The following is a 9,391-nucleotide window of genomic DNA, read 5'->3' as shown; positions in this document are numbered from 1 at the left end:
TATAGTCTTTTTGCTTTCCATCTGAATTTGAGAATACATTAATTGATTATCTAAATTGCATCAGGTGTATTTGGAACATTCTCTACATGATGAGGAAACATACAAACCAAACTAACTAGGAAACATATTATTTATTTAAATTTTATTTCTATTATCATTAATGACTTGAGGTCTTGTTATGTAGTAAAAAGATTAAAAACATAAATCATATTTTCATCTTCATTTGTGTTCTTGATATGGAGATAGAAGCCGAAAAACAATAGCTTGCATGATTAAATCTTTGTCTTTTCTCAAACAATATTAGAAACTGGTCCATTAAATAAAAGAAATACAGACTCGAATCCGCAAGCACACACATCATTTTATACAAATAATACAATCACTAGGTATTGACTACATTGTGTCATTTTACATAATTAACTAATACTTAACATTTTCAACAAATATTTTAGAAATATCAAACAAACCCAAAATTTTAGGCCGGTCTATTTTTGAAGCCTTGTGCGAAGGGTCATGTTGCCCTTGCACAGGGTCGGCCTTGCTACCGACTGTCTCCTACAGTTGATTTCAGTTAGCCATAGGAGGGCGTGGCGTATGGCAATTGTTCTTAGTATCAGTAAAAACATGATTATCAGTATCTCCAAGGTCTCTTAACCTGTTAAGCTCTGGCAATATAACTGTTGCAAGACTTGGCCTATCTTTCTTGCTGAGTTCTGTACAACTCAATGCTAATTTAGCAAATGATAGAGCCGCTTCAACCGGCCAATCAGTCACCACAGGATCAAGAATCTCCTCGATTTGATCATTTTCGACCGCCTTTTTAACATGGTGAGCAAGTCCCATTGGAGGTTTGGCTGTGATTATCTGTAGTAGCATTATCCCCAATGAGTAAACATCTGATTGTGTTGTTAATATTCCTGTTTGTTGATACTCAGGATCAATATAACAAAATGTTCCAGCAGCCGAAGTCATGTAATATTGTGTCACATTGTCAGCTACAGAAGGAGGGACTAATCTCGCGAGGCCAACATCGCTGATTTTACTCACGTAATTCCTGTCTAAAAGAATGTTTGATGGTTTAAGGTCTCGGTGCACGATAGGCTCTGGCTTTGTTTGGTGAAGGAAAAGGAGTGCCGTTGCAATATCTGCTGCTATTTGGAACCTTTTTTGCCATGATAGAGGCTTGCTGTTTTGTCTTCGAAATAATCTATCTTCTAAGCTACCGTTATCCATGAATTCATACACCAAACAACCATGCTCCGGACATGCTCCGAGGAGGAGGACCATATTTGGATGTCTAATACAACTTAGTACCTCAACCTGTGAATGTAAGAGGGGAAACAATATTGTCAATCACAGATCGCATAAATAGCAGTTTGTTAAAATTCACCTACACGACAATGTTATAGGCTATAGCGCCGTTATTTAACAACATTTTATATTAAATAGTGTATCATTACCTCTTGTTGGAATTGCTTCCTTCCTTGAGAAGCTTCAGGATTTAAAAGCTTGATTGCAACTGCGGTATGATCAAGGTGACCTTTAAACACAGGTCCATATCCACCTTCACCTAGTTTCTTTGATAGTGAGAATTTCTCAGTAGCAACTTCAATCTCCTGCATTGTGTATTTTCGATATCGATTATCCTTCTGAGCCAATGCGGTTAATACTCGATCCCTCTCTTCGGCCTCTTTCCTTGCCTTCATCTCTACCTCCCTTCTTCTTTGTACCTCCTGTTCAGCCTTCCTCTTGGCTTCCTCAGCTGCTTCCAATGCAGCTTTGGCTCTAGCCTTCTCCCTTTCCGCCATTGCAAGAGCTGCCTCTTGAGACAACCTGGCTTCCACAGCCTTTTTTTCCCCTTCCAATTTCCATTGACGAATTTGTTCCGCCTGTTAAGAATCCCATGTTAATGAGCCATTTCAAAACTTTAATTTGATGAACTGTTAGAATAAAAATGCAAACAGAGAACACACAAGGTTTGATCACGGAGTTCGACCAATTTTGTCTACGTCTTGGTCAATAATAAAACTTATTTATGATTTTGACAATTACTTAGTATTTGATTTAATGAAGATTACAAACTGGCTCTCAAACATTTTGTTACTATTGTATAATTCACATCACCTGATTTTTCGCTGAGATTGCTTGCTTGCAAGCTGAGCTGTACATGTCCATAGTTTGCTTCAGTTCGCGCCTCAATCTTTTCATCTCAGCTTCAAGTTCTTGCTGTAAATGTAATCAAGTAAAAGACTCAACTGTCAAATTCTTAATAATTTTTAAACTGTTCATTTGGTCAAAGAATGTTCCTTGTTCTACAAGACAATTAAATTAAAAATCCAATGTAACAATTCGCCATCAGAAACTTATTTTTCTTTTCCACTTACTGAGGTAAGATTAGTTGGCTTTGTCCCATAGGAATCTATTAGATCCAAATCACTATTTACATCGACAATTGGCGCAAGCGTCACCATCTCTCTTTCATCCATTGACGCCCATTGTCGTCCACGACCACCCGGTAGATCGATATTGTCCAATGATTGATTGCTTCCTGCACTCCTTGGCCTCTCACGCGCCGTTCCTTTTACTGTACCAACAATGCTGTCAAAAGACCTAGATTCTGATGCTTCATTAGTTTCACCGGTTCTAGGTAGTATTGACCTGTTACACAAACACTCCTTTTTAATCATCTCAATAAAAATTGTTCAGAATATGCTAATAATATAAGGTTCAAACTTTTAGCACCTTATTCCACCTTCAAATTCACTCTGTGAGGATACTTGAAAAGGTAGTTGTTTTATTGGACTAGTCTGATTCGCCATTGATCGTACCGCCGATCTAGCCGACACAATCTTCAATTTTGAAATTACGTATACAGAACAATAATCTGGTGCTGATTTCATCATGGCTGTTGGTGTATCATTAAATGCTTTAAACTTTTTAAGACTGTCACAAACATCAATGATCATTAACATAAATAAAAATGTACATATGTATACAATAACACAAATTCACAAGGTATAAGAAATATACCTTGGTAAATGATTCTTGGTGGATGCACCAATGACAATACTATGTACAAGATTTTTGTTTGCAAAATCTAATAATCCTTTCACAACATCATTATCATCGACTACAGCTTCTTTCACGGTGACCTAAATTCGCCAAAATCAACCAAATGCAAAACCAATTATGCTTAAATTAAACTTTATTGATATATTTCAATCATATAACTAATTTAAATTAAATTACTTACAACTTTACGTTGACACAATCCACGTAAGTTACCGAAAACATTTGCTACATCCTCTTCATCGGGTTCAAAAACAAGTGTGCCCTCTGCGTTCAACAATGTAACCATATTAGTCTGACTTTGTAACCACGAGAGACGCGGTTCAAATCCCTAATTAGACATATGTAAAATGATTTAATTAATAATAATTTTTTCTTTCCCAATTTTTTTTAAAAAGTACAATGTAACCATATCAATAAAGAACATAGATCAAATTAATCACTAACTACATCAAATTTTAATAATCATTAAGGTAAGAAGGTACCTACGGTTATGTAAATTTTTGTTTTTAACATGAACAGCAAAAATTACAGGATTATCAAGATGTCTAATTGCCCAACGAAAGGCATAAGAACTGTTCTTGTCTTTGTCAACAGCCACCATTGTTATGTTTTGTTGTGGCTGTTGAAGAGACATATTGATTCAACGTTGTTATATTTTGTGAACGTGAGAATGAGGCCACCGGTACCGCGGGTTTCCGGTGGCACTCTAGAGAAAACAAAAGAGGAAAAAAAAAGAAAAAAAATTAAATGAAGATGGAGGTGAAACAGAAACCCCATGCATGGGAACATGAAAATTGATGATGGCAACACTAACTAACATTTTCATTGTGTCGTGTTCTATACCGTTCGTTTTTTTTTAGTTTAATTTAGACATTTCTCATTTTGACCAAACATTGACCTGCCTCAATTAAACTTAAACCTCCAATTACTTTGGAATAAATTTCAAATTTTTTTGCAAGACTTATCTTTTCCTTTGTACAGTTAGAGTAACTCAACATTCCTTGACACTCTTATAAGTTATATTGAGAGTGATTGGCCTCAATGGATGCAAAATAATTATAAGCTTACATAAAAATTTAAGCTTTTGTCGAGTATTTAGTAATTATTTTTGAAAAGCAGTTATAATAGACACTTATATAACAATATGAAGTACTCTTATGATGATATAAAATTATTTTATACCGTCATTGCATCTTCATTGAAATCATAAAATAGGCTCATCGGTTGAAAGGTAATTAAAATAGTGTTCTTTTTCACCCATAATATACGACAATCATGTGTATATATATATATATATATATATATATATATATATATATATATATATATATATATATATATATATATATATATGTGACTTTGACCTAATATAAATATGTCCAAATGTCCTAAATCATTGTTACTTATCGGATACATTTTTGACTTAAGTGTTAGAGTGAGTTTTTACAAGACAAAATACATTAAATTTTTGTTCTGAGAGTTTGAAGGGAAAGAGGTGAGAAAACAAAAGAGGGAGAGAAAGTAGTCTCCTACCTTGGGAGCTTCTTTTTCTTCCACTCCCAAAATCACTTCAAAATATACTTGCCAAAAACACATCATTTTTCCCCCAAAAGTATACCTAAGAAAAAACATAGTTTATTTTCGTTCAAAAGTCTACTTTTAGACTTTCGAACACGTGTGATTTTTTAGAAACATGAGGGCGGAAAAAGAAGTTGTCTAAAATTCCAAGCACATTTTATTTGATGATTTTTCAATCCACCCCATTTTTTAAAATACTCTGAAATTTCGATAAAATGTTTCATTTTAGGAGGTGGTTTGAGCAATCATCTTTTAATTTGAAATGTCGAGGGGGCAAGGGCACATCCCTACAACCTTGGGTGCCATAAAAAAACTGCAGCAGCACAATACACCAAGGTAAGAATCATATGGTAATCTACAATGCACCATGCACCATGTGGATTGACCAATTGATGTGACGAAAATTGATGCTAAAGTCCTGTAACCTCTTACATAAATTCTAGTTACTTTTCTCGAATTAATCTTCACAGTACACAGAAATGCCTTGATTCCCTACAATCAGATTTTTTAAAATTTAAAACACCAAAGAACCTGGATTCTCCTCAATGGGGGAAACAATTACTAAAGTAATTTACATAGCTCTACCAAAACAACAATGGATGTGTGTTTATGTGTTTGTACTTTGTAGCCAATGGTATATACTATATATATATTATAATAATAATAATAATAATAATAATAATAATAATAATAATAATATAAGTTTTAAATTTAAAATCTGATTGTAGATAATCAAGGTACTTCTGCCTAAACAACAATGGGTGTGTTTGTGTTATATAATATAACACCAAATATGATGACATAACACATTGAAATAAAATTGGGGCCTGACCCCTTTTTTATGCACCAAAAATAAAAAAAACACATTGAAATAATAATTGACCATTTTATTTTATAATACACAACTCCCTGCTTCGGGAAAAAAGGGCGGTAAACTCCTACTGCTGTGGGATTTATGGGGATCAAAACTAAGGTACAAAGCCACAGCCTAATTCCCAATATCATGAAAATTCTAACAAGATTGCTAAATTCAACAGCCATGCCTCATCTGAGCAGCATCAAACTTCACAACCAAGAAATACAATACCAGTCAGCATGAGTCTGTCGTACAATTAAACTTATAGTCCATCATCGGTTGGTGGGCGGAAAGGAAAGTGCGCAAACTTGATTTTTAAAGTTGGTGAATCAGGTTTTTTATCGTCAAACTTGTAGCCTGCATAAAGTTCTAGACATGAGTATGTATATTCAACACATTCATAACATGATTATGCATCTACTAATTTAAATTTAGCCTAAATAACAGTTGCGTGCCTCTAAATATACCATACCATTGTTACTTTTAGCAATATATTTCTTCAAAAACATTCCTTAGTATAATTCTGTTAGATGTACTGTTCTTGCAGTTAAATTGTCTGTTAAGTAGGGACAACTGACAAGCAACCAAATATATCATCTCGCCCTCGCCAGATGCCCAAAACTTATCCCATTTGTTAATGAATATACCACCTCATCATCTTCTCCCCATCTCTCCTCCCCCAACCCTATCCGTCTACCCTTCCCCTAGTCCCACAACCTCCATCTGATCTTGCCCAACCTCTCATAGGAAGGCAGTCATTTGCAGATCAAAGCACACAGCCAATCATGGTCTAAAAGGAGGGTTCACAAAGTAAACCTTTATGGTTAATAACAAAGTAAACAAACCCCAAAGTATCACTATGTATGATTATCACAACAACAAAAAAACTACAATAGCAGCAGCTTTCACTCACCCTCTCAATGTGTCTAAAACCTGTTCTGCAAGGCTTCTGAGTTCATGCCCAGGCACAAATTGTGGATCGGTAATGCAATTTATGCCAGGACTGAAATCTCAAGGGCAACACATTTTGCAATGTTTGCATACGAAATACACAATTTTAGTGTCTAAGGTAATAAAATGCTATAACCTATTACTAAACAGTAGCACTATATAAGTGATACATTATTGAAATGTATGTGCCAAAATCAAGTGGTGGATCTTATTATTTATCTCCCATCTAAACCCACAAAAGTGTAAGTGCTTAGAATACTAGTAAACATAAGTGTTAGTGTTGTATATTTTGATTCACATCTATCATATAATGAGATCTCATAATTCAGAGGTCTATATTTCCTAATTTTAAGACAAATCCATATAATGTACCAAGCATCAAACTCAGTTATATTGACCCTGTGGGTAGACATCAAACTCAGTTATATTGACAAAAAAAAAACATTTACCTTGCAGAGCTTCCATGGCGGTGAGAGCACATTTGGGTTCAGTAAACTCCACAAAACAAAAAATCATAGCCTTGTCCCCACTCTGCAGTATGCATGATCATGTAAACACGGTTAAATATCCATATTAAATCAAGCAAAATAATTGGTGTATATTAACATTCTACACTAAATATATTAGATAAGATTAGCTATGTATCATTAGAGGAATGTCACGGCAGGTGTAGAAGCAATCATATATTGCTTAAAAACACACAATAGTGTTAGATGGATCTTACAATATTGGAATTATCTAAAGTAATGAGCATGAACTTCTTAATTGACACACTTACTCGTCTTGGCTCCTTGTGAACAAGTTTGATATCCTTATAGCCGATAAAGGGACGAAAAAGATCTATGCGAATAGGTCAAGGATTCATATCAGCAGAACTCTGAAATACAATTATTGTGATTTAAGACACCGACTAGTTTCATTTTCATAAACCGTTAAAAAGCAAATTATTATCCACTCAAAGTTTTTTCTGAATTTTGCTGAACTTTGAAAAAACAACAGCTAAATAGGATCTCATATAGTAAAAATTCAATAAAATTTAGAATTTGAAAACAGTTGCTTCCTATCCATTATCTATTATTATCCGCACTCATTAATCAAAAACAGGTATACCAATGCATACAAGAAAACATGCAGGTGGCAAAGGATACGACCAACTTCCCTTCTAGTGCAGTCTTTTGGAAGCCCGCCTACAAACAAAATGTTTGATTCCGCAGCTGAAACTGGGACGGGATCATAACTGCTTTTAGAGATTAATCTTTCATTGTTTACAATTGCATCAGGAACACTTGGATTAACGCCTAAAGGAGTATCTCTTTTAGTACTTAAACCGGGATCTTCGAGAGGAGAATAACTCGTGACATTATGTTCGGAGTGAACTCTAGAGCCCCTAGTGTCATCAACACCATATGGCTCCATCCGAAACAAACTCCCCTGCAGGTATTCCACGTGAATAACGGGAAAAAACAATATCTACAATTGCATTTAAAATCAATCAACAGTGATTAAAAATTTTACTTCTTTATGCGGGTAATCTGATCCGTAGCCCGGAAAATCAGTAGATTTAGGATGAGGAGAAGCCAATGATGGTGCCTCGGATGGAAGGTAACCAGCATAGCTACTTCTGGCAAAGCTTGCTGACAGAACCAAGAACAAACAATCAAAACAACATGAGTGTTGTGATCATATGAAAGCTTACTATAGACTTAGAATATAACCACAAATAAAACATCAATTTAGTCTTTAAACTATCACTTAATTGCATTTGATCTGCTAAAAAACAAGGGACAGGATACTTTGTTTGATTTTAAAATTGTTCCTGGCACTGAACAAAAACTAAAAATTTTGTCCCTCACTAAACCACAGTACAACGTCTCAAGTATAAAAACTATTCAATACCGAAAATGTTTGTCCTATTTGTCCTACATTGTTCTTTCATGTGTTATTCTGTCATGTACTTGCATTTTGCAGATAAAACACACACTTTATCTCCAATGTAATCCTTAAACTATAACGAGTAGTTGCTAAAGTATATAAAGGGCCCGTTTGAATTAGCTTATTTTTGAGTTATGCAAACCGCTTATGCAATTTTTATGTATTATTATAAGTTTGTCAAGGTAGTTTATGATAAAAATAGCTTACAAAAATACAATTTTCACTTAACTTATAAAATAGCATAAAACCTAATTTATATTGCATTTGCATAAGATGTTTGCATAAGCTCAAGAAATAAACTAATCCAAACGGCCCAAAATCTATCAATTTAGTCCCATTATTAAAGCTATATAATTTAGAGACTAAATTGCAGAGATAGTAATAATTTAGGACTAAATTGATGGTTTATTCATATAACTACTACTCTACTCTTCTTAATTATTGAATCTTCAAAATTTACCCCCAAGTAAGAATTGAATATTTCAATTGTGTAAATAAGTTTATCGATGAGTGTGATTAAGAAAGTAGAGATTTTGAGGGGAATACGAATTAAAAAGGAATGAATGTGGTGGAGAAAAAAGAGAAGAGGGTATTCACCGTCGGAAGTTGCAGGAGTTGGGTATGAGTAATAAGGATCCGCCATCTACGGCCGTTTTAGTCTCCCGCCGGCAACACTCTCAATCGCTCACTGCTCCGATTTGTTTCACCCCGTCTGGCCTAGTTCAATTTAGGTTTTTTTTTTTTCGTTTGATTATTAGAAGAAGAAAATAAATACTATTGGGTACAAAAATAAAGTTGCAGGAAAAAGATTAAAAGAAGAAACGTTGCATTAGGTTTGTGTCAAAATTCTGGTTTCAATTTACTTTTTCTAGTAGCAATCCTTAAATTATTGTATAAAATAAAATAAAATTATGTTTTTCACCATGTCACTCCGGTTAACTTTACTTTTTAGATATGATATTTTTATTGGTTATTAATATAAAATCAATTTACATTAATAGT

The 9,391-nt window shown here is 34.2% G+C and overlaps 2 protein-coding genes across 2 annotated transcripts; both read right to left on the bottom strand.

Moving 5' to 3' along the window:
- Window positions 1–492: 492 nt before the first annotated feature.
- LOC123895753 (U-box domain-containing protein 52-like) lies at window positions 493–3,673 on the bottom strand. Its single transcript, XM_045946243.1, has 8 exons — window positions 3,602–3,673; window positions 3,254–3,400; window positions 3,031–3,152; window positions 2,743–2,943; window positions 2,385–2,658; window positions 2,125–2,226; window positions 1,461–1,889; window positions 493–1,320 (listed from the first exon to the last, which is right to left on the bottom strand). Exons 1-8 carry the CDS (start codon window positions 3,671–3,673, stop codon window positions 568–570), a joined length of 2,100 nt encoding a protein of 699 aa, XP_045802199.1. The 3' UTR covers window positions 493–567.
- Window positions 3,674–5,504: 1,831 nt separating this feature from the next.
- Window positions 5,505–9,214, bottom strand: LOC123894228. Its single transcript, XM_045944168.1, has 6 exons — window positions 8,987–9,214; window positions 7,973–8,091; window positions 7,606–7,888; window positions 7,236–7,297; window positions 6,907–6,988; window positions 5,505–5,863 (listed from the first exon to the last, which is right to left on the bottom strand). Exons 1-6 carry the CDS (start codon window positions 9,030–9,032, stop codon window positions 5,769–5,771), a joined length of 687 nt encoding a protein of 228 aa, XP_045800124.1. The 5' UTR covers window positions 9,033–9,214; the 3' UTR covers window positions 5,505–5,768.
- Between the last annotated feature and the right edge of the window lie 177 nt (window positions 9,215–9,391).

This window comes from Trifolium pratense, linkage group LG7 (genome assembly GCF_020283565.1).
Source record: "Trifolium pratense cultivar HEN17-A07 linkage group LG7, ARS_RC_1.1, whole genome shotgun sequence".
Lineage (NCBI taxonomy): Eukaryota > Viridiplantae > Streptophyta > Magnoliopsida > Fabales > Fabaceae > Trifolium > Trifolium pratense.
This window is presented reverse-complemented; position numbering and strand designations above follow the sequence as displayed.